The sequence below is a fragment of the Erpetoichthys calabaricus genome, chromosome 2, assembly GCF_900747795.2.
Source record: "Erpetoichthys calabaricus chromosome 2, fErpCal1.3, whole genome shotgun sequence".
NCBI classification, from domain to species: Eukaryota; Metazoa; Chordata; class Cladistia; order Polypteriformes; family Polypteridae; genus Erpetoichthys; species Erpetoichthys calabaricus.
This window is the reverse complement of record NC_041395.2, coordinates 309,835,850-309,862,630: the sequence shown is the minus strand read 5'-3', so window position 1 is coordinate 309,862,630 and position 26,781 is coordinate 309,835,850. Positions and strand designations below refer to the sequence as shown.

General features: G+C 35.6%; 2 protein-coding genes across 3 annotated transcripts in view; one reads left to right on the top strand and one right to left on the bottom strand.

The window, feature by feature from the left end:
* The window catches only part of LOC114647247 (cytosolic purine 5'-nucleotidase), a 1,192,165-nt gene that overhangs the window by 1,023,756 nt on the left and 141,628 nt on the right, over positions 1-26,781 (bottom strand). The gene's annotated exons all lie outside the window — the stretch shown is intronic.
* cnnm2b (cyclin and CBS domain divalent metal cation transport mediator 2b) overlaps positions 1-26,781 on the top strand; it is a 393,850-nt gene that overhangs the window by 357,040 nt on the left and 10,029 nt on the right. The window contains exons 6-7 of one of the 2 annotated variants that reach the window (XM_028795891.2): positions 1,901-1,963; positions 9,292-9,470. In XM_028795891.2, coding sequence (XP_028651724.1) covers positions 1,901-1,963; positions 9,292-9,470 — 242 coding nt within the window. The remainder of the gene's footprint in view (positions 1-1,900; positions 1,964-9,291; positions 9,471-26,781) is intronic. The other variant, XM_028795890.2, reaches the window with a different exon arrangement.

Below are 26,781 nucleotides of genomic sequence, written 5' to 3'. Positions count from 1 at the left end.
ACCCAAGGATTCTTTGAAGAGACACAGTACCAAAGGAGTCCAGTTCTTGTCTCAGGTCACTGGATAGTGTCCAAGTCTCACAATCCTATAGCAAGACAAGAACAACCAGGACTCTAAAGACTTGGACCTTCATCCTTATGCATAGATATTGGGAGCACCACACACCCCTTTCCAGTGACCTCATGACCCCCCATGCTCTCCCAAATGTCTACTGACTTCATAGGAAGAGTCACCAGATACACAAATGTCACTGCTGAGGTACAGTAAGTAAACCTCTTGACAAGATCGACACTCTGCTGATGGCTATGCCTAAGAGGTCATTAAATGCCTGGATCTTGGTTTTCATCCAGGACTCTCGCAAGCCCATACACTAGTATCTCCTCGCTCAGTCACTCAAGAGCCCCGATCAGAGCCTCCATTGACTCCGCGAAGATCACAGCATCATCAGCAAAGTCAAGATCAGTGAATCTTTCTTTGCCAACAGATGCCTTACAGATGCTGGACCCCACGACCCTGCCCAGCACCCAGTCCATGCACCTCTAGGGAAAGAGGTGGGGCAGGGTTAAGTTGTGGAAGAGACAAACAGGGAGAAGAGAAAGGTGAACTGGTGGCTGAACAAGAATAATTTTAACACAGTGTAGACTCGATATATCAATATAGTCACATCCTAGATCTCATATGAAAATATGTCTTTTTTTTAAAAAGGTTTAAGGTTTAGTACATGTTCTTCATGTGATGTTTTGAAATAGTCGCCAACACACAGCCCGTTGTTGCAACTGGAGTAGTAGAAGCATGTTTCTTCATTTTAGTTTTTTTTTTCCTGTTGCTTGAGCATGAGAGGGTATAATATCTGTGCCTGATTCACATAAGCAACCTACTTATTGTGTTTTTGTAGGTTTTCACAGTGCAAGGCTTAGTGACTTCCAAATTTTCCCTCAAACAAGCGCTGACAGTTGCTACATTATGAACAGTGCTTAGGGGGCTAGCATCTTTTTTGTCCTTCTATTTGATCACAGTCATTTTGCGTTTTTTGCCACAAGGCCACTTGCACCACAATGAACATTCACTGGACCATATTCACCATGCTAATCACAGTAGTTGGATTGTAATTGTGAAACTTATGTGCATGCATCAACTTCTAATGACCAGTTCACATTGTCATCTCTCTTGCTTGATTCAACTAATGATTAAGTTTCAGTTTGTTCTAAAACTCGCTTCTCATTTACATGCCTATGAGATTTGCCCCACTCATGAATATTGAGTTACCTTAGAGTGGCAAAACACATTGAAATATTCAAGATTTTTTGCATCACAATTTTATTTTCTCCACAAGAAGGTAGCATACTAATGTACCAAGAGTTATTTGGGCTTCATGCTGTAAGGTTCATTGCTAAATGTCACCAATGAGTCTGACTTAGGCTTAACTGTAATTGCATAGAATTCCAAGCTCAAGTCATGCTTGGTGTTGATGCCAAGGAGGTTAACCACTGGAAAGGATATTTAACCTAAACAATACTTCTTCGCCAAAAGTTATTAGAAGCAAGCTTAGTTTGGCCCCATTAAATTTGGTATGGCGTGACAAAAGGTTTTCTGTATTCAGTGCATGTGTAAAATGGTTTTCCTCCTATCTGAATATGGGATTTCATCTCCAGCTTGTGGGATCAAGACATCAGAATATGTCCATCAGTAGTTTCTTGTGTTGGTAAATTCTGTCTCACTCAGTGATTGCTGAGGTGAGGAATTAAATTTTGACTAGTGCTTACTATGCAGGATTCTACATTAAAACAGTGAGATAAGTAAATATTACAATAAATATGTGGCTTTAACAATAAATATATGGGTCTTTGTTTTATCCTGTTCTCTCCTTCTCTCTCTCTCTCTTTCTTTCATTTCCATTTAGTTCCTTTGTCACTGTCTCGTACTTTTGCAGTCAGTAGAGCTGAATCATTAGCAGGATCACCAGGTACTACGTTTTACTTTTTATACTTTACTGGTCTTTCATTTCCAGTGATACCAAGTAATTTATACTGTTCTGAATATCAGAACAATGTATATGTTCAATGATATGCCTCAGTGTTATATATTGTACATGATTTTTTTAAAATGTTGAAATGCTTGTGATAGGTCAAGTGAATACCCTTGTGCAACTCCTGCATGATCATTAGTAACTACTGTAAATGTTACATAGCAGAATATTCTGATTGTTTGCAGACAGTAGACCTGGCGTCATCTTTCTCTGTTGCTTGATTTAGATAAAAGGACCCATTTCCTCCAAAATTATAATTGAATATAGAGATATTTTTCCTTTTCTTGGGGTACTCAATATGCTCAATTTCCAAAGCATGTTGTAAAATATACCGAGCATTGAATTTTGTTGCCCCATGAAGGCAGAAAGTGATAACAGCAGAGCTCAAATGATTGCTAGGCTCAAATGCATGCTGCAAGTAGATAAGCCTATGTATTACTCATGATTTAAGATTTTCAGTTTTTTGCAATGAGTGTCATATTCACTAATCATATGTGTTCGTCTGTACTAACAAATTGAAAGGAATAGCACTGTCCAAATCTCTTTTGGTTTGCATGCCTTGGGACTTTCTCTTAATTGGGCAGCTTGCCTTTCTTTTCCTCTCTGACGGCTTGTTACCAGGATTATATACATTCCATCCAAATTGCTGTTATAATGCTGCCCTTGGGAAATCTATTCAGTGGTTTCTTTAAGTAGTGGAAAAATTAATCTTTCTTTAATTAAAAAAAATTGTTTTGAAGAGCCATTTTTTCCGTTTTATGCAGTGTCAGCTCAGTTACAGCATCTCTACATTTCGTCACATTAGACAACAGTAATGTTTTCCTTTATTAACAGTTTATTAGTGTTTATACATTTATATTGTACACATGTTGATTAAAAATCTATGCAAATGAATTAGACTTTATGGAAAATTATATCACATATTGTAATGTAATTTGTCAATCTTTTTGAAATAATTATTGTCGTAAATTCTACCTTTAAGATATTTAGAAAACACATAATATAGTGTCCAATGAGAAAATCCAAGAACAATGCAAAAAATTATGTCAATAAAGTCAAAAGAACAATTATGTGTTGACTGACACTAGGAGAATCTTAGATTGGCTTTGACATCAGAAATAAAGACCATTGTGCTATGCTATAGTAGAATTTAATGGTCCTATAAAAGGAGGTTAATCCTTAAAGAACAGTTTTAAAGAGTTTCAGTGGAAAAAGTGAGTTCTGACATGCATGTCACACTTAATGAAAGGTTTTGTATCAACTCTTTGGGAAGGGGAGGTGGCATTAGCACAGCAAGACTTTAGAGTGTTGGTGTTTATAACCATGTAAGTTAATAACAGCCATCTGAGGTGCGGTGTAATCACAGCATTTGTTCTGTGATAAGACTTTAAGCAGTTGCATTTTGATCTTGTTGCAGTATATTGAGACTATCTGATGTAAGTTAAAACAATAAGATATATGGACATGATACAGATGTTCATTCTCAGAAATGAGATGGAGGAATAGTCAAACAATATTACTAAAATAGTTGAGACTGACATGCATAATAAGATGATTTTTACAGATGCACTAATTGGAGAGACTTCCATTTCTCCAAGCACCTATTTAATTGAGACACATGGTGAGCTTGTCAAAGGCTATTGTCCATTCAAGATCTTATTTCAGGCACATCTGGGAGTAATCAATATGTGAGTTTATCATTTTGCAAGTAAGGTATCCCAGTAGAGCAACACACTTAGAGTAAAACTATGAAGAGCACCACAAGTTACAGACAGAAGGGATCTGGATTCACTAGGTGATCCAATTTAGCTATGTCAGAGTCTGTGTGTTTAACATGTATTTGTGAACATATAACAGCTCTGTTATTGCATTAAATTAATTGCATTAGTTTAGTGTACTTTATAATGATCTCAAATTAGCATTGTAATGACTACCCTTGGAAGAATGAAACATAAATGAAACCGTTCATTATCAGACATTGTTAAACATCAGTAAACAACAGGACATCTTCAGTAAATCAACACATACAATCTGTTTCAATATTTGCTTATATTTATTTGTAGGAAGAAACCAACATAAATGTTACATGAATTACTGGCTGCTTTATGTAGTATGTCGCATCAGTCAAAAAAAGTTTCCATGGTCTGGTTTAAGGCTGTATGATATTGGGGAAAATTTACCGATTAACTTGATGATGATGCTATAATGATAATGCGATAAATCAGAGATTAAGGTTGTGCACTGTGTAGTATCACCAAATGTATATGCTGCCAATGTAAATGATAAATTGAGATTGTTAACTGTTTATTTATTAAAACACAAATTGTAGTCAATGATTAATATTGCAAAAAAGTAAACATGTTTTGTGCAAAAAGCAATACATGCTGCAAAATATTTACAAAAATTCTGTTATTCTGTGTGTATAACACGTGATCTATATTTATAAAAGCCAAATACCACTGACACATTCATCATGAAATCTCCCGAACCATGAGGACTTGGGACTTGAAATTTGGAATGTAGGTTACCCTTGGCCCATAGATGCTCGCTAAGAAACGGTTTTAAAAATTTCGTGATCCAAGCACGAAATTTCTTATAGTTTTTTAGACCTGTTTGTATGTCTGTCCACTTTTCACAAGAGAACTACTTAACGGATTTAGATTGGGTTTTTTTCTATAATTTGTTTGAACATTCCATTGATTTTGCGACTTTCTCATCGCACTAAGTATCATAGTTCGCTTGTAGTACCAATTTATTAGTGCGAATCTGAGAGAGACTTATCGGGCTGCAGGGAAGGGGTGCTCACGCATCTGCCGCGTAACCTTAACTCCGCTTAGTTAGCACACGAGAGAACTACTTAACGGATTTAGATCTTTTTTTTTTTATATACTTTGCTTGAACATTCCGGTTGATTTTGCGACTTCTCTCATTGCACTAAGAATCATACTTCGCTCGCAGGAGCCATATATCCGAGACAGAGGCTGCGGGCTGAGGGGAAGGGGAAGAGTGACATCAGGAGTAGAGAGCTGGGTGGCCTCCTCACTATCCTGTTTCACTAATATGCGGGTGAAGCCGCGGGGGATGGCTAGTTTTAAGTAAATACAACTATAAAATCAGATTGCAGTAATACTTAACAATCTAGGCCTTGAGGTGCCCTTGCACACAACATCTCACAACAGGCAGCAGTGTACTTCAGGAAAACGGGAGAGAGGGGAGAGGGGAGTATCTAACTGTTGCCTTTGTTTTACCTTCGCTCAGGAATCCAGTTTGTTAGCAACTCTGGTCTATGTTTGCCTATACACTTAAAACATTTATCAGATGACTACATACCACTCGCTTTAAGTCGACCTAAAAGTGTTTGCCATACATGGTTAATATATGTAGTGTAAGGCATAACAGAATGGAAACAGTTTTAACTCTGCATTACTCTGTGTTACTAGCCAGTTAAATTTCTAAAATAAAATAAACACATACTGACAGTAAGGCGCAGTCAGTGTCCAAAACACTGAAATCCAGGCCAGTCGTTTACTTCAGTAGCTTTGATCATATTTTTCAAATTGTCAGTAGTAAAACACACTAGCCCATAAACACCAGATAGCCAAAGCCTTACATAATCCCATAGCTATATTTTACGGTCTGTGTTCTTTGGGAAAATAGATCACCCGAGTCTTTAATTCAAAGTCACGGTCAATGACGTGAATTGTCAAGCTTATTTAGGGCTCTGTTGTCCTGCTTGACCAAAAATCAGTTGTGCATGAGAAAAATTCTACATCTTTCAGCTCTTCCAGCACTAGTTTGCAAATACTGCTCATACAACTCCGGGATGACAACTTGGGAAAAATACGCATGGGATAGAATTTGATATAGTTTATCACATTTATTGATAAGGTACACAAAACTTTTTTTAGGACCATGTCTTTACACAGGTAGTGGGGTAAAGCCCAGCATTATTTCTTTTTGATGTTGTGACTCGTATGGTGACTATGGAAATTGATGGCTGCTTTAGAGATGGTCCAGATTTTGTCTACAGTCTGGCCGTGCTGCTTGCACATTTTTGTAAACAGCATTATTGCTCTTTATGATTGTGTTTCAAATGGTGGAGTGGGTTTGTTGTGTTTACTCTCAAAGAAGCCACCTCTGCTTGACATGATTTAAAAAATACCTGAGTTTGTAAATGGTCCCCTTGTTTAGAGCAAAAGTACTGCCATATGACAGATTTGCCAGCTCATTTGGGGACCATATCTCCTGCTTTTAAGTCAGAATTTTCAGTTCTTTGGCTATATCCATGGTGTTGCAGCCTTTGCCAATAAACGAGTTGACAAACATTGACATGCCGTTGCTCATATGACGTAATTGTTTGCTATGAGTGTCGGCAGCGTGAAAGAGTCTCTGCTCTCAACCTTTTTAGTTTGTAGTTCAGTTACTTGCCTAATTTAATTTCAGCTTAGGTTTATTGCTACTATAGATTTTGATCCAGAAATGACTTATTGCAATATCAATAAAAATACAATTAACTGTTCATCATTAGTCTGGTTGATAGTTAAGTTAATTTTTGCTAAATATAAAACATTTTAATCTTAAGGAACCAGGCCTCCATTTCACATATTCTTACAAGCATATACAAACTATTTAGTTTAACTTCAACTTAAAAATATTCATTCAGTTAAACAATGACACTTTAACATTTTTAAATTTATCTTCCCAAAATTCTCTATGTATATTTTGAACACACCCAATAATTGTATCTAGGATTAAATTTAACACTCTTGTAAAACTCCCTTATGAATATTAATTGTCTAATGAGCTTGTTTGCACCTGCCTGCTATTTCATTTACAGGATATTTTGATTACACAGTGTCAGCTTTCCAAATGAGCTCTGGGTACACATTTTAAATAATCCTAAAATAAAACACATAAATTGAATATATTGAGTCTGTTGATGCTTAGGCTTTGTCACCAAGAAATTCAGGTTTATGAAGAAACCCTGTTCAATAGCTTCACCATATTTCTTCCTTTCTTTGTATTAGACTTTACTGTGGCATTGGAATATTCACTGCTTTGATTTTTTATATCTACAGTATTTCCTGTTTGGTCCAACAGTAAAAGTTGAATGGATGTACTTTGAATGTTCCTTTATCTTTTGTAATGTATTTTTTACATTACATCGAGCAGTTTGTTAACCAGCTGTGGAACCTCAAAAGAAGCAAGCTATTTATGAGGCATCTTAAAAATTGTGCACATCATACAGTCATTTGCAAATATTTGGGCTCCTCTGTCAAATTACACATTTTGTTCAATCACTAAGTCAAAGGAAGTTAACACAGCCTATGAAGAGAGCTAACCTAAATGTATGTGTATCTGCAAATTTGAATTCCCAGTTATTAATTTTTTTCTGAATTTAACAGGGGGAAAAAATAAAAAGTAAAATCTTGTATGTGCAAAAGTCTGATTAGCCTCTCACTCAGTAACACACTCCCTTTGGCAGATGTTTCTTAAAGGTAGCTAACAATATTTCTGTTTTTGTTTTAAGATTTTGTTTCTATTCTTTGTTGTAAAACACTTGTGGTTTCAAAAATATTGTCGGGTCTTACATGCATGTTTGACATCTACCCAGTGAATTTCAATAACATTCATTTATGGGGTATGTGCAGGTCTTTCTAAAACTTTACTCTCTTTCATCTATTGCATGGGTTCCTGGTTGATTTTAAATTATATTTAGAATCATTGTATTGTTAAACATCTAACCTCTTTTCTGCCTCAGTTTCTTCACTGTCTGTGGAACATTAGCTTTCTGGATCTGTTGATGCTTTGTAAAATCCATTCTCCTCTTTACACATGTTTTTTTTCTGTACCACTGGCAGCTGCACAATCTCAACATAACAGATTCACCCCATAGTTAACTCTTGACAAAGATATTCTTCAAATTCTCCTCCTTTTTTTTCCACCAAATGTATGCTTTTAATTGTAGCCAAAGACTTCAAATTTTGTTTACCTCCGAACGCTACTTTTGGTTCCAATATGCTGCTGACTTACCTAATTCCACATTTTATATGTTGACTTTTGTGATGATGTTTAAATTTATATGAGGACTTTGCTTTGTGTACCTGACCAATTTATGAGAAGATCTGTTGGAGATTGCTATTGGTCTTCCAGATCTTGTCTTGTGTTAACATATATAGTAATATCCCCTTAACTTCCATTCATAATGATATTTCGAACGGTGGCAATTGCAAGCACAAAGCATTTAGATATCTTTTTATACACTACCCTTCCTTTGGTTGGAGCAAATTTATCTTTATTTTTAGATTGTCAATCATCTGCTTTTAGGACCCTTGATTATTGAGTATAAGCATAACACCATGAGAGTTGTGACAGTTCAGAGAATTTATTAAACTCTGGAATTGTCTTCAGATGAATTAAAGAAAGACATATCAAATAAATTAGGTTCTAAGACTTAGCAGAAAGAAAGAAAGAAAGAAAGAAAGAAAGAAAGAAAGAAAGAAAGAAAGAAAGAAAGAAAGAAAGAAAGAAAGAAAGAAAGAAAGAAAGAAAGAAAGAAAGAAAGAAAACAACACGTGGATCAACTGGAAGGGTGTTAACAAATACATGCCATATTTTATATTTTTATATTGTCCAGTCTGTTAAATTCAACACATTTAATTGTAAATTGGAACTTACAGATTGTTCCCCTAACAGGATAATGATAGAATAGCTAGGTAAGTTAAGAAAAACTGATGAATATTAATGGGGATGTTATTTTTTTTTGACATTCATTTACAATTATTTTATAATAATTTATAGAAATATTTTACATTAACATTTAATAGTAGAAGAATGTCTTCTACTATTTTGCTTTTGATGGTTGTAACAATAATTATTAATTGGATTAATAAATGCATTTAACTAGGTACTATTAACATTAAAAGTGTTAAATCTTTTGTATAAAGGTTCAGTGTCCCCTTTCTTAGAATGAAAATTTATAGGGAAACAGTTTATTTCCTAAACTGTTAAATATAGTAACAACAGATAAAAACAAAATTGACATTGTTCTATTTATTTCTTTTAAATCTGAATTGCACAGAAAATAAAATGTGTTTTTTATGAACATACAACTTTTTTTGTAAAATCAGGTGCCTCTGGGTTTTATTATTTTGTTTGTATGCAGTCTGCTTGAAAACTACTGAGGCAGGAGAATTGTACTTAATTTTTATCTTTTCTTTTTTTTTTTTTCCTTTTTCCCTTTCTGGGATTTTGGGGTTGAACAGAGAATAAATCTCCACCACGAACCTGTGGTTTAAATCACTCGGACTCTTTAAATCGTAGTGACCGGATTGATGCAATAACTCCAACAATGGGGAGCAGCAACAATCAGCTCAACTCTTTCCTGCAAGCATATGTACCAGACTATTCAGTGAGAGCTGTCACGGACCTGCAGTATGTCAAGGTGAGGAAGCAGGCAGTCAATGCATGGTATATTTGTTAAGCTCCAGAGGTTAACAAATTAAAAGCATTGCATTGTTCTATGTGATTCTATTCTAAGCTTTATGTTCCTTTGTGCCTTTGTAAAATAGGTGGGTAGTTGAATTTAATTTATTAATGTAAAATTTAGACTTATTATTGTATCTTTGTTACATTTTATAGTGAAAATGTATATAAAAGAAATAAGTAGTTTGACACCTTAGTGGTTTGGCTGTTTCTGCACTTAAAAGAACAAAATTATTGGTACCTCTTAATGAGTCACTTAATATCCTGTCATTGTAGAAATATGAAAACGGTCAACCTGTCATTGTTACGTGGCTTTGGAGAAAAGCTTTATCTATATAAATAAATATGGTATGGTACATAGACTCTGCCATAACTGATCTGCAGTTATATCCTTCTACAGTATTATAACCTATGTGCTAAATGGAATTTAAAATTGCTCATAACATTTCAGCAGGCCCACAAGGTTACTACCCTTTGTATTAGTGTTATCTGATCTGTAAAGCTACAGAGGCTTAGTGATAAGTGTTTTATCTACTTTAGATACATAAAAGCACATCATTTATAACTTTACAGCAAACATTACATTTTTTTCGTTTTTACAGAGTTACATGACAAAGAAAAATATAAAAAAATACATAAAACATTTTAGCTTGACTGGAAATTAATGCAACCTATGTACCCAGAAAAGGTACATATTCTACAAAATAAAGAGAAGCTATAAAAGCAAAAGGAAACTACATTACACTTCCATTTTAGAACGCATGCCTCTCATATCTGAGTGTTAGCCCATAGGTCAATATATTTCACTGTCTGAAGCTTCTTTTAGATATTTTGAGGCTCAAGCCTGTAGTGGTCCGGTGCCGCCCAGATTTACACTGTTGTAGGAAGGGTGATTTGTTTATTTTTTGGGGGGGGATCCCAGGAATGCACCCAGCCTTGGCCCAACTCGCTCCACTCACACACACACACACACACACACAAATTCCAGCAAGTCAAAATAAATAAATAATTTGGCAATACTGTATATTAAATGAAAAGGAAGTTTAAACAACTAATAAGCAGGTAGCCCTCCCCTTTCCCTACAGTTATACCGAATATTAACAGACCACAATAAAAACCTAACAATACACACTCATGACAAAGTCCTTAACACAGTCCTAATGTAGCAGTAACGGATGAAGTGGAATGGAGGAAAAGAAGACGATCCAAGGAACAGCTTTCTGTAAGTAATGTGATAAACAGTCCTACCAGTTGTCCTGGTGGATTAAAGGGTGATAAGATTTGAGGATAGGTGGATACAAACGCAAAAAATGAGGGTCCCTTTTAAAGTTCTAGTCTCCAGCAGCCCCTGTACCTGTTGAAGACATCCAATCAGGGCAATACCCTCGTGGCAGCTGGAAAATGGAACCCATTAATCCGTAGCTGCTACAAGCCACATGAGGAATGCCTTAAAGGGAATAATGCAGTATAGGTTGTGTGCAAATGCTCTTATTTGAGAAACTATAAAACCATCACAAATATACAGTATATATTTTTCAATTACCATTGCAAATGCATAACCATTGTAGAATGATAGCAATTAAAACAGAGGAAGAAGAGTAATGACTAAAATTAAAAATTTTCATTCTTATAATTTAGTACTTTTTTTGAGGGCAGGCATTATTTAACACCTTTCAAATGTATAATTTCAGAAGTTCCTTTTCAAAGTTGCTCAAATAGATTGTGCTAATGAGCAAAAGCATATAATTTCCTTAGTGATATCTCAATATTTGTCTTGTTGCATAGTTGTGTGCGGGCCTTGAAATATATGTCAACCCTACCATATTTCTTGCATGTGTAATGGCATCAATAACACCAAGCATAAGAAAGTTGTTGTGGTGCATTATCTTCTCATCAGTATTTTGAAGGTGACAAGTACAAGTTACATATACTGTAGAAGAGCCATCTAAATTGATGGTACTGTTGTTTTCAATTTGGATAAAATCCTGGTTAGCATTGTGACTTGTGAAGTTATTGGAAGAAATCCAGAATCTATCCATATCTCATTTCTAAACTGCAGTTTGAATGGGTTGTGACAGGGGTCTTGGACTCAGATAATGAAGGGTCACCACACCAGCAGGTTTTCCTTCCTTTCAATGTCTTGTCAGAAGCCAAATCCTGCTATTGATGGAACATATAATTTGATATGGTAGCTTGCCGCTGCTTTTATTTTTATGCACATGAAATTGTTGCTACTTAAGTTTCAGAAAAGGAACAACAAACAATTTTTTTAACTATATGGGTTATGAGCCTTACTCTCACTGCCATTTTTATCTCAGTTACTCCTACATTTTCAATTAAAATGTATAGTGTTTAAGTTATACTCAGAATTCCAGTTTAGGGCAAAATAATGTACAGTTCTCTCTAAGGGAAATTATATACTACCAAAACGGTCTACCTTTAATATTCTTAATAACCATATTTTAATAAATTTCTACATATTTGCTTGCCCAGGATTATCCATTTCCTCCTTCTTGAATGCTATCCCATTGTGCTGAATTGTATATTTTTTTGCCTAGATTTGCACTTTATAGAATAAACCTGACCCTACGAAACAGATCTGGTGAGACTGCCATACTTTTACTGCCATATTTTATGAATTTCCCCTTGGGATAAATAAAGTATCTATCTATCTATCTATCTATCTATCTATCTATCTATCTATCTATCTATCTATCTATCTATCTATCTATCTATCTATCTATCTATCTATCTATCTATCTATCTATCTATCTATCTATCTATCTATCTATCTACCTACCTACCTACCTACCTACCTACCTACCTACCTACCTACCTACCTACCTACCTACTTTATAATGTAGCCAAACAATATTATTAAGAGTTCAATATTTAAAGCCTGAACTTTCTGTTTCTCCCTCAACTCAATATCACTCAGGCATCTCATGAAGTTCTGCCATTCCTCATTGTGCCTCTTTTAAGAAAGTAGTGTCACATCAGATTTATTCTAGCTTTTTATGGTTTACTTGGATGAATCATGTTATAGTAAATCCCTCATGCCAAATGCATTCGCACGCAAACTCTTGAATGTTAAAAATGTGGTTTTACCTCGGTAAATTTAAGGTTTAGTTAATAAATTGTCTTGGGCATGATGGTAAAGTATAAAGTGACTGGAAGCAGAGATATTCTGTGATAGAGGTGTAGGAGATAAGGCTAAGTTCAAGAGTTAAAAGTTTGTGGATGGAAAAGTTAAACCTGCCATGATAGAAGTGGCTTGAAGTATGTACAAGATTATGAAAAGTGGATAAATGGAATTTAGTGGGCTAATGATTCCTATAGTTAATCTCAAATAAAGATTACTAAATAGAATGTTAAAGTCCATGTTTGTGTTTAAATGATTTTATGACTTTTTTCATTTACCTCTGTTGCTTGTCCTGCATCTGACTGTGTTTTGCCCCATTATAAAAGAGCGCTGATTATTTTTCTAAACAAACCAGAAGTCCAAATTTCTTAAATATGATAACTCATTTTCTTTTAATAAACTGCTCTCACTAAGGGCTTTCTTCATCTTAAATTCTGCTACTGCTTTTGAATTACATCGATTAATGCAGCTGGTATAAGCAGTGTTCACAAGAGCATGTTTATTACAACAAATCGATGAAAATGAAACACCTTATCTGTAAAGATCCATGTTAAGTCATGCCTTGTAATTAGATGGTATGAGAAAATATATGCAACATTGTAAGCTGCATGAAAAATGTAACACCAGAAGTCTACAAAATATTAATCATTTAGATAATATCTCTAAGCATGATCAACTGTATACCAGGAAGTTCCAAATCACAAGCACATGCAAACCATGATAATCCAAAGAGGAATTCAGGAAAATCCTTGGACTGTAAAAGTCGTGGTGTTAAACCATTTAACTCTTTCTTCCTCCATAGCAAGGTCAGTTTAGTGTTGTTTTTTTTTTTATTATTATTTAAAAAAAAAACTGGCTCTGGTGTAGCAGATGCTGATATGGAGGCTGAAAGACTAAAGGTGTGGGAACAAATCAGTGGGAATAAAGACACATCAGACAAGACTGAGGAGAGTGAAAATATGCACGGATATCCAAGTGAAATAAAAATCTGTGCATGTGAATATCTGTGTAATCAGTACTGATATTGTGCATTTGTTACTCCGATAATGTAATTTTTCTCTAACAATGCTGCGCTCCAGTGCCCAAATTCCTGTCATCGGCATGCCCCCATTCATCCTCTGGGCAGTCACTAAGAGGTCCGGCAACTGATGACTTACAAATTAAGCACTGTATTACATTAGCTAAAATATACAGATGATGGTTATCAAACACCGGCTGAACGGTACTAAATAGATTTAGAGTGATTATTAATTTCTATTTCAGTCTGCTAACTACATGTTTTTAGCATAATACTGTGGGTGAGTAATCACAAAATTAATTTTCCTCCAGAAAGCTCAATAAATAAGTTATATCATTGAGTTTGTGGTAGCACTTGCTATCAAAGGTACTGTGTAAAATTCTGTTGCAGTGATGCTGGTTTAACTCTCCATGATAGGGTGAGTAGATCACAAATATGAGAAAACCTTAAATTGGAACCATTGGTTCTCTTAAATAATGGGAGCCAGTTGAGGTGGTTTGGGCATGTAGTTAGGACGTCCTTGTGCTCCTCTCAGGAGTTGTACCAGCTACAGCCAAGGAAATGGTGACGAGAGGGATTTGTATTGGGCATATTCCTGGAAACAATGGAGGGATTATAGCTCTTGATTGGCTTGTAAATGTTTGAGAATATCCCAGGAAGAGGTGGAACAAGTTGCTTGGAATATGGTTGCAGTGCATGTCCTGCTCAGTATGTTGCTGCTGTGACCTTCATTGAGGTAAAATGAAAGTAAAATAACTCTGGTCTTTGTTGCTAAAATGTGTTGCTTTACCCTTATGATTGTAGACTGCAGGTTTTATACTGTAATTTCACTGTGAAACTGATTCTAAAATACAGATGCATTTATTTTATTTTTAACATTTTGATGAGTGAGGCTATTAATTGTTATAAATTGTTCAGTGAGTGGTAATGAATATCTAAAAGGAATATATGGCACAGGAAACAGTGAGGTAGTCTTAAATAAGTCCTATGTAAGTGTCAGGGAAGTATTGAAATAGGGAGTTAGCAATCAAATTGTAATACATATTGTTTACTTGCAGTAAATTTGTGAATAGTATGGAGAAGTATGTAACTAAATGCAGTCTCAGAATGCAGTTGTTCTGCAAGCATATATAAGTAGCATAAACTTAAGAACAGAAGAGCATGTAGCAAGCATAGTAAACAGCTGCAGGGTTGACTATAAAATAGTAAACATAGACATACTTATTTTTTTAAATAATATAGTATTTTAAGTCCATTATGTGTCCTGTTGGGGACTTCTTTCCTGTTTAGAATTGGTTGTTTATTGACTGTACTGTCCTGTTTAACAGCTGTTATTGTGAGTCATCTATAGTACGTATTTGTTTTTTTATAACTTGGTAGACTCTTCCCAGTACTTTTTTATTTGAGTTATCTTATACTTTATTTTACTTTTCCTTGCTGTTTATTTTCTTATTACACCATATATACAGTCAAGTATTTTTGTAGAATCATTATGCTCTGGTGCTTCTTTTTATTTGTAGTAATTGTCCATCTGGTTAAATTGTCCATCTGGGAGAAAATGTGAAAAATATGATAAGAGAACTGGTTTCTCTTGTTCCAGGAATTTGCATAGTGGTGCTACCCACTAATTGTAAAACTGGGAACTTGGGATTTCAAGAACATTCTCTCATCTCAGTGAGCAAATTGTCCAAATTACTGAATATGTTTTGGAGTCCAGTTAAATTAATTATTAAGTACTGGAAAGAATATGACACAGCTTTAAATCTTCCTATAGTGGGCCAACAACAAAAACTGAATAATTTTGCAACAAGAACACTAGGGAAGCAGGCTACCATGATACCTATGATACTCTGAAGGGGTTGCAAGCTTGAGTGGGTTTGTTTTCCAGCAAGACAGCGACCCCAAATGTACAGCCAAAGGTACGCATGATCAGTGTTGTGGGTAATATGTTAAAAGTAACACACATTACGTAATCAAATTATTTTTCAAAGTAACAAGTAATGAAACACATACATATTTTACTGAAGCAAAAATACTTTTAGGTGTGAAAGTATTCACATTATTTTATCCTAAAATGAGGAGCTCGTGGCAGGTGTGAAGGATGCTTGGCACACAGGTGCCTAAGATGGCATTTGAAAAAGGTGCATTCATTTTTTTTTTTTTTTAACATTTCGGACATTTTAATTAATTCTACTTTGCATATGTGTTTTTGGCTGTGTATTATATCGAAGTGGCAGTTTGGTAATTGTAAAACATGATGTGCAGCAGTTTAAAGGGGGGTAGGTAGTCTGACCCCTTGTGGTAATGTGCCTTACTGGCATTACCTGTAATTAAATAAAATTTGTCAAGTGTTGAGAGGCATTTGTTTGGGATAAAAAGTTGAAGTATAAAGAAAGGAAACTTGCCTTTTTCCTTTTTATAGAATGCAGATAGACGTCTTCTCTGACCTTATTAGCGCCTTTTGGAGAGTGTCGCGGTAGGTCTCGTGTAGACTGGAGAGACAGCCTTGCCATTAACCGGCCAGGATGGCATTGTCGGTCCTCCACTCCTGCATGTGCCTTCCGCGACCCCATAACTCTAAAGGAGTAAAAGAAAGTGTGAAGCGTCGTAGTATTAGTTTACCGCGGTTTAGAAAAGGGATCCCATGTTTGTAGTTGTCTGAGCAGTAGCTCAGGGGAAGGACGTGAAAATTGAAAAGTGCTTACGTTAACTTAAGGCAGGAGAGCCGTTTGCGTCTCAATAGGCGGCACAGCTATGCGCGCGCGCGGCTGCTTGAACTATTACAGTAATCCCTCCTCGATCGCGGGGGTTGCGTTCCAGCACCCCCCCGCAAAAGGTGAAAATCCACGAAGTAGAAACCGAATGTTTATATGGTTATTTTTATATTGTCATGCTTGGGTCACAGATTTGCACAGCAACACAGGAGGTTGTAGAGAGACAGGAACTTTATTCAAACACTGCAAACAAACATTTGTCTCTTTTTCAAAAGTTTAAACTGTGCTCCATGACAAGACAGAGATGACAGTTCTTTCTCACAATTAAAAGAATGCAAACATATCTTCCTCTTCAAAGGAGTGCGCATCAGGAGCAGAGAATGTCAGAGATAGAGAGAGAAAAAAGCAAACAAAAGTCAATAGGGCTGTTTGGCTTTTAAGTATGCGAAGCACTGCTGGACAAAGCAGCTGCAAGGATGTACAATGTAAAGGTAGTCTTTCAGCATTTTTTAGAGGAGCGTCCGTATCCTCTAGGCTTGTGTGCGAACAGCCCCTCTGCTCACACCCCCTCCGTCAGGAGCAGAGAATGTCATTGAGAGAGAGAGAAAAACAAACAATCAAAACTAGATCTTCTTGGAGAAAGGTACTCGGTAGAACAGCTTTTGCATTTACCAAGCATTATGGCTTGTGCCTTGCTTTTTGTAAATATTTGTTCTTGTATATATATATATATATATATATATATAAATATCTGTGGAGTAATTTTGGTGGAGGTATTTATTTGGGTTGTGGTTATTGGTGCACTGTTTATTTTTGTATATACACTTTTTCTGTATTTTGAATATTATTTGTTTTGGTGAATCCTGTATACACTGTTTGAAGGAGCAGCTTCCTGACTTGGAGCACTGTGGAGGAAGACAGCTTCATTTTGGTTCGTGTATATATGGTTTTCACTAGTTTGTATGCAGTATTCTTTTTCATTTGGGACTTTCATTCAATACTATAAATACTGTATATAGCCACTATTTTTGGGCTTCATTTACTTACTGTTTTTGTGTGTCCTTTGCAGTATTGGACTGTGTATTAATTTATAAATTCTGCAGGATATTATTTTTGTTTAAGTGCACCTGTAAATAAAACCTCACTTTATTTTTCAAAAACCCAACCCTTTTTGGGTCCGTATCTCCCTGTCTTCCACTATCATCTTGGTCACGCTCTGTCCCACATACTAGACACCTAGAGTGTAGGCTGGTGTTCCTAATTCCCACTACACAGGGTGTCACACCCCCACAACGGTGTTTGCTGCTAGTCAAAGCTTTCCAGACACTGGGCCACAAAGGGTCTTCTACCAGTCCACAGACTTGCCATTTTTTCAGTTTTATCTGCACTGAAGATGCTTATTTGCGATATGGAATGGAAGCTTATACTAGTCTGTCTCCTCCTTCAGCAATGTAAAATGAAAGTGATTTTCCTTCTTTCAGCATGAAATGTTTTGCTTACATACACAAATATATTGGCCTGAGCCAGCTCTGGCCTTTCGGATTTAGTAGCAAATGCTGGCCAGTGAAATGTGCTGTTTTTCGTACAAAAGAAAAAGAGAACACAAAAGTAACAAACTGTTTGTAATGTACTACATTTATAATTAAGTAACTATATTTAGTTATGTTTTTTGTGAATATCAAGTTAGTTTTAAAATTAACTATCCCCAAAACTGCATAGGAATGGCTTGAAAACAGTAATGTACATGCTTTGGAGTGGTTGAGTCAGAGTCCAGATTTCAATCCAACTAAGAATTTGAGGCTGGACTTGAAAATGGCTGTTCATTTCCAGTCCCCATGCAACCTGACAGACCTTGAGCAGTTTTACAAATATGAATGGGGAAAAAAATTGTTGTGTACAGATGTACAAAGCTGATAGAGACCTGCCCACATAATATTGTATGATTGTAAAATGTGAGGAGCTGAATAATTTTCATCGCCACTGTACTTACACACAAGACTTAAAGCAATACTTCACTCAAAAATACTTTCTTTAAATGTTACTTATTCCATGTACTATGTAGTGATGGGGGAGAAGAATTCTTAATGCAATTTTTCCATACAAGAGGAAAATGTTTGACATAACAGACTGCTAATTGTGATCAGTTTTGTCCAAAAACAATGTAAAATCCATTGAAAAAAATCTTTTTTAATTCTCACATAACTTCTGACGCACATGTCAGTTATCCAATTGTATGGTCAAACCAGGCAAAATATATGCATTTTTTTTGCTAAAATATTATTAACTGGTACTTCCTGAAAACTCAGCATTTAATATCAACAGGAGAAGATGTAATACACATAGCTCTTGACAAGTAAATGAGATGGAGAGGTTTACCTACAATTCAAACGTGCAGTATTATGGAAATTACATTGTTCCTATTGATATTCAACTTTTGAGTTTTTAGGTCGTAACTGTTAATATTTTAGCAAGCAATGCACAATTTTGTACATTTTGACCATTTTAATTGATAACCGACATGTTGATTATGCTACACAAGTTATGTGAGGATTTTTTTTTTTGTTGTTGTTTTTTTTTAATTTTCCTATGGACATTTTTACATTGTCTATCATTGGATAAAACAGGTCACCATTAACGATTATGTCAAGCATTTGTCACTTGTTCTGCATGAAATCTGACATTTACATTTTTTTCTTGGCCATCACTACAGTGAGGTAAGTAACATTTAAACAAAATATAATTTTTGCGTGAAATATGCCTTTAAAGCTCTTTTTGCTGGAAAAGTGCAAAAGATGGCTCTAAAATATTTTTTAAATTTGAATTTAAAACTTATGCTAACAAGCATATTAACCTTTTTCCCAACGTCTTAATATTTTTTTCTTAACATAAAGCAATGTCACCATTTAAAAATAGTTGATGTGTTTTAGTACTTTGAAATAAAAGCGTTATAAAGAGAAGCATTACAGTGTAAGATTTAAAATTTGGTCAAAATACATTTGCAAAACATCATATGTGCATATCTTGTTAATGGTCTCTAATATATTTTACAATAACAGCAATACTCTTCAAACATGATTTATCTGGTATGTTTGATACGTATGACAAGCATTTTGGTCTAGAGTCTAAGATGATATACTTTTAAACCTAATGATCCCAGTTCAGTCACCGCCTTATATTGACTTTGTTCTACTTAACCAGTAAGTGGAAGCTGATTAGTGGAGGCACTTTTTTAATAGTGTAACATGTGCTTGCATCAATATATTTCAGGAACAAATTTTTAAAAATATAATTGATATTAACCATTTTCTAGAAGGGATCTTTGTTTTCTAGACACAATTTACCCTAAACTGAATAAAATAGGCTATTGTAAAACTAGCTGATTCAATTCATTTCTGCAAAAAATACATTTCCTCATTTCTTTTTAGTACTATACATTCATCTTCCAGGAAGACATCACAACCTACAGTAATACTAAAATTACCCAATCTTTAAAATATGATTTACACAGTTGTTTGCTTAAAACTGACTTCTTCTTCTTCCCCACCAAAACCCCCACACCTTGCCCCTCCTTCTTCTTCTTAGTTTCCCTTATGTTGCATTCATTTGCCATTTCCTGGTAATATACTGTATATAACTTTTTAATACTTGAAGCCATAAAAGATTCCAAGTACTAACTACATTTACAATAAATAACCTTGTGTGTATAAAATGAGCACCACAGTTTAGCTGAAGAAGCATGATTTCCCATGTGTTTTTGAATGTCATGCTGTTGTGTTTCCTTGACTTGACTTGACTTGAATAGATGCACTGCAAATGGTCATGTTGTTTTAACTCTGAAATTCTATTCAGAAAAGCAGATTGATGACATTTTTCTTAGTTTTTTCTTTACACCAATGACTCCATGTTACAACCGCTATCAATTCTATTGAATACTGGTACCTAGGTATGAATCTCTGCCTCTTCTCCAGCTTGCATTTGACTGCTTTTGCATATTCTTTTTTTACCTAAAAGACTCCTGCTCCTGCTGCTGTTATTGACATGATTGAACGTTGCTATAAATTACTGTCTCTATTCTGCAAAGAAATAGGTGTTATAAATATGATTAAAAAAAACAAAGTTAGTTTAAAATTGCTTTGAATCATAGTTCTTTATTGGCATTGATTCCTAAAAGCATAATAATTTCTTCAGATTATGGATTTAAATAAATGTCTACTGACAAGAGACAGTAAGAAAAACTACTTTTATCTCAGTCACACTTTTCTCAATCATTTCCCTTCTTTATACTATTCTTAACCAGAGCAGCTCTGCATGTACTATACTTGGTTTGTAGTGCTTCATTCCATTTCTTTTCAGCATTTTTGCTTTCATGCTTATTAAAGTGCATAATGCTAAGTGTTTGGTATTGAAGTCTAAGGTGTTGGTTGGACAAGACATGTAAACAAGTGCAATCAGTTCATATTTATTCATTTTGCACATGGAGAAAGAAGGCAAGATATAGCACAGTGTAGGCATAGCAAGTCAAAGAGCATGATTCTAGAATGTGGGCTGCTCAGAGTTTTCACAGACATGGCAGACCCAGCGATTTGCTTGTGTGACATAAAAGTGTTGACACACACATTTGATATTGTGCCATAGCTGAAACCAGAAAGACCCATGCAACTTGGGACTTGACTCTCTATATAAATTGATGTCATATGGATATGAAGAGTTTCTGGTTAAAGTAGTTCAGGCAGTGCCACAGAACCACAACCACAAAATAATGAAATTTCTGTGTCTTGATAACAGGGGAGATACAGCAAAGGTGACTTGATATATGGAGATTCAGAAAAAGAGTCTGCATAGTGACAGATTTGTTGCTATATCACATAGGGGAAGACGGGGCAAGTTGTCTCAAGTTTTACTTAGTCAGCTGTGGATGGGTCAAATATAAAGTTATTGCCAAGCAAAGGCCTGCATTGATTAGGTAAATTACCATTAAACAGATACAAAATAACAAGCATTATCAACAGAGATACTTAGTATGTAATAAACTAATTTAAACCAGGACACGAGATGTTACAGGTCTAGTCCAGGCCTATGTCAGCGCCATAGTTGCTCAGTAATCCATAACGAAACTTAAACTGCTTGCTGCTTCTGGCAGTTCCACCTAACCGAATGGGGGCAGGCAACTTCATGATGATATCAGTGGTGTCATGCTCCCATATTTCATCCTTTTCCTGGAAGATGAAAATGAAGTGTCGTTTTGACGGAATTCGACACATGTGACAACATGCCCCAATAGAGGTCAGTACATTTCAGTTTTCAGCAGCACCAACGAAGTTAACATAAATAACTAGCACATTGCACAATAAATTCAAGATTCAAAGATCTTCAGATCAGTGCTTTGAAAAAGTTACCTGTGTTGAAGTACTATCCGGAAATGTGAAACTCTGTGATACACGAAAAGATGCTTTTTCGTTGACAAAAATACGAGTTTTAATCCATGATGTAACTAACAATCCTACTGTTTACCCAACTGTCTGCTACTCGTCACTGTATTGTTTACTCACTATCCAGTGATGTCAGCACACCATAGATATAATAACTTTTTCTAGACGACCCTTGAGACAACATACCCCTGAGACAACCTGCCCCGTCTTCCCCTACTCGGAACACTTTTGTACCGTACTGTTTCATGTATTATAATTTGGAGCAGAACATACTGAATGAAATAATTTTCACTTAAGTCTCTCTGGCAAACATTCTAATTACCAAAAAGAAAAAACAAAATGAAACAGGAACTGCCAATCCCTGTGAAAGACAGCACGCCAAGAGATTCCAAGGCAGTGACTATCGAGAAAGTACAGGCACACTGCCAGGTGGAAAGATGCACAAACAACGGAGAATTACGTAAAGTGCCACTGTTTTGTGTGCAGGAGCTGCTTCCATAAGAATCCACGAATCTGTGCGGACTGCTCATGGGGACTGTTTTATGATCAGCCAACTTGCGTCTTGCTGTTTACATACATAAACAATGAAATATGTGAGTATGTCTATACATTTTACACTATTTGCACAGAAAAATCTTAGTTTTGTGTTAATTTTATTACTTCATTTTATGTGCCCAGCTGATTGAAATGTGGTGTTTTGTTTTTCACAGTTAAATACTGAAGCAGTTTTATGTTGAGCAGCAGCATGACTTAGGAAACTTTTTTTTTATTGAAAATATATGCATGTAGAGATGCATTATCAGACCAAGCTGATAGACAATTAATGAGAACCAAAGGACACAGACACCACTGGTCATATTTTTGATGGTTATAGCACCTAAAAAAGTGTTGCAATTTTAGTGTTATAGTCATGTTTGCTCCCCTTTGGAGCATATAGAAACACAAGTAACTTAGTTAAAAGTAACAAACTTCTAGAATACATTTTCATGCATCCTTAGCACCTACAGCAGGATGATATTCTCTTAGGCCTATCATACTTACATTGCAAACTTTAGCAGATTTGTAGCCCCAAGTGCTCCAGTCCCAAGTCTTTTGCAGTACCAACATGAATACTGCTGCCGCTGCCATCACCCTACCATATAAAACAAATAAAAGCAATGATAAGATGATATGTAAAAAAATCTATAGTTGCCTTACTTATTCACTTGCTCACTCACTCACTTGCTGGTCAACAAAAACACTATTTCCTGTTTAGTTAAAAAGCTAAAACTTGGCAGGATTGTATATCTAGGCCTGTAGGTATCTGCTAAGGAAGGGCATTTTGATATATAAATGTTTAGGGATAAAAAGCCTCCCTACAATAGAAAAACTAAACACCCCAGATTTAATTGAAATTTGGTGAGGTTATAGAAAAAAGAAAATTTGCTGACTCTTGTGTTTTGTTTTGTTTTGTTTTTTGTCAATATTTATGAATATTATGATAACTTACATGGTCTGTGCTACACTGAGAGTATGCTTTATGCAAACAAAGGACGGCCTAGAAGCAACTGATAGGCCATGCAAATTGCACCACTAACCAATAGGGTGGATGAACAACTGAAGATAAGGTGGTGTCCTGGACAAGGACAAAAGTGTGATCACATTGTGAAATGGAAAGAGAAAATTCAGGAAAACTCAAGGAAGATGCAAAACTCACTGATTAGCAAACATGTTTTTTCCTTTTTATTACCAGTATACTTACTGTAGATGTGTACTGGCTCAACAAAACTACAAGAGGGATCGCAGCACTTAAGACATTAAGGGAGAATTCCTCCTCCCACTCTTCATTCACAGTCCTGCAAACACCAAGAGAAACCCAAGCTCCCACTACCCCAAAACCACTTTTCATTTGAGATGTTTAAATAGTGGAATAACCCAATGTCAATCTTAGATATTGGAGCTTCTAATGGGAAAGCCACAGAAACTGTGTCACGGTGCTCAAAGCTACTGCTTTGAGCTCCTTGTCCTTTAGTTTAAGTGTAACATACTGGGTAACAGCACTTTATATACTGTATGTGTATATATATATACAGTATATATATATATATATATATATATATACAGTATATATATATATATATATATATATATATATATATATATATATATATATATATATCCCCTTTAAGCACTCCTTTAACACTAGATTTACCAGAGTCTACAAAAAAACTCGTAGATCCGGCCCACCTTAAAACCGTTCTCACCTCTCCGCCAGCATTTTTTGTCTTCTAAATGTGCTGATTAAGACGAACAGCAAGCAGCCGGCTATTCCATCCCCCACCGTCGCAGAATGTTCACTAAGTTTTCCCAACTCATGCCTTGTTTGATTATCTGGGAGTGACTGAACTGCTAGAGTTTTAGAGTGGAAATAATAAATTGCTATTTGGAAAACACACATTTCATGTGTGTTCTGTTTCTACAGTAATCTGTGTAAACACATTTTTAAAACAGAAACGTTTTTCATATTTTAGTAGTAAATGACAAATGTAGGCATAAACTATATAATATATGAAGCCTGAAGTCCAAAGATCAAGTAAACACTTTCACAAAAGGTTCAAGGAAGAGACAGCAGCTTCAGTGACATAGCGGTAAGATTTGCTGACTTGTAATCAAGAGTCCCCAGTTCGATCCCCGCTCATTCCTATATTTGCCGTTTTCAGTAGTGAGCTGCTCTTTTTGTTAATATTATACAGTACACACATACATTTGGTTTGCATCTGTAACACACGGTGTGCATTTATAGGACCTGTAAAAGTTAACGTTTTTGTAACTTTTATTCTCTCTAAATCACGATCACGATACATACTACCGCACCCCCAGCCAGGGATCTGACGCTGTTATTTTTCATTTGAAACAGAATAACTGGAGATGTGAGTGGTGTTTTGAGACAATGGAACTGGACATTCTCTCATCTGGAGGGATTAAAGCTGACACACAAACGCTGGCGAATCTGCCTTCTTCGTATCTCACCGTCACTTGATTTTTTTTAATTGTTTTATTGAATGTTCCTGCTCATGCTGAATTAGTGTGCACCTTATGATGTATGATGTCAAAAAAAAAAACACAGACGTAGGTATATATGATATTTGGAATTATTCGTTTTATGACCTGTATAGTACATTTCTGAAAACTTTGTGGCACGGATGCAATATTATTCATATTATTCATATTCATTCGCATAACATCTTGCGGTTTGTAATCAGTGAGCACGTGTTTTTTTTCCCCAATCTTGCCAGCCCCCACATGTTGCTGTATGCTGTTTTCGTTTGTACTCCAGGACATGCAGAGGATAGAATAGTACAGAGCAGTAACTTCAGCGCTATATGCAATCATCAGATTTAAATGTTAACTGTTCACATACACGCAAGGATCGTCTTTCCTACATTTACAACGTTTGTACCTGTTACAATGTACACGCTTCTCTCTATGCTGTGGTTTCTATTACACACCTGAAAGAAAGAGACAATATATGTGAAAACATCATCGCACTAATGCAATATTATTTGAAAACAAACAGCGTCAGATCGGGTGTGGGTTTATGCTGGCGCTATTACTGAAAGAAAAAAAAGATCAATATGTGCGTTGATCCTGCAGCACTGAATAAGCTCACGCGCTCTAATAACCCCACCCCTATCTGACTCTAAGTAATGGCGCAAGTACAGACTCAAACCAAGTGTGATCAGGAGTCCCCGGTTCGATCCCCACTCACTCCTATATTTGCCATTTTCAGTAGTAAGCTGCTCTTTTTGTTAATATTATACTAGGGGGCTTTGCCCCCTGCTCACTTCGCTCGACAACCCCCGTATTTGGTTTTCCGGATACACACTTTTAAGATTGTTTTTTCTTTGAATTTTTGCTATTTCATTAGTTTCACTTTTATTTCAGAACTTCTGTAAAAACAATATTTGTAATCTTGCAAGTCCCAATATGCTGAATCTTTTTAATGAGGTCAGGATAAGTTTCTGTGTTTGGAATTTCAGCATAGACAAAACGATCTACATCATCAGCATTTAATAATTTTTTTTTTAAAAAGTAACAAAGTAAGTAGAGTTCTGCATTGGACTCCTGTCTGTAAAGTCGTGCTATTTTCCTCTCACAGTTCCAAAAGTACATGGGGTTACCAAGGTGATATCCCAGCTTTTGTCTAGGTTTTTGTACAAGGGCTAGACAGAACGTTTTTGACTCCTGGGGTAAATTTAGGTTTTTAAATAAGCAGACAGATAAATATATATACATTAAAAAAGTAACCAGTAAATGCATGTGCTGTAAACTCCGTTTTTGAAATTCTCAAGATTCTTTATTTGTCACATGCATAGTTATACAGGACGCAGTGAAATGCATCCTGAACCGCTTATCAAAAACTGTGAAAAGTTAGAAGAATATCAGTTAGATTAACAAAAAGTCATAGATCGAAAGATAACACTATAGTAGAACATAATAAATAAGTAAAATTATGTGAATAAAGTAGAATTAAGTGTTAAGGTGCAATAGTGTAGTAATTATTGTGCAAAACCAAAGTTAGACTGGTGCATAGTTAAATGAGGCAGTTTGTTTGTTTGCGCTACTGCGATCTTTACTTTTTTATATTTTCTAATTTTCCTACTTTCATATCCTTTAACTTTCTCCACATGTGTATAACGTTTTTTTGGTTTTTTTGCGCCTTTCTAATTTCCCTGGTTTCATAGTCTCTAACCTGCTCTGCATGTGCTTAGCGCCAACGTTTGTAAACATCTGTGTGAAGTTCTACATTGTCTTTTACTCACTGTCATTTAATTAAGAGCCAGATTGGACGTGCTTTTTTTTCAATTCCACTTGTTCCGGGCTGATAATTACTTTCCTTATTTTCAGAATTTGCACCTCGATTATTCTTTTTTGCTCATTTTTCTGTCCAATGCATTTGAGTCTCTTTTCTCAGCGCTTTTCTTTCT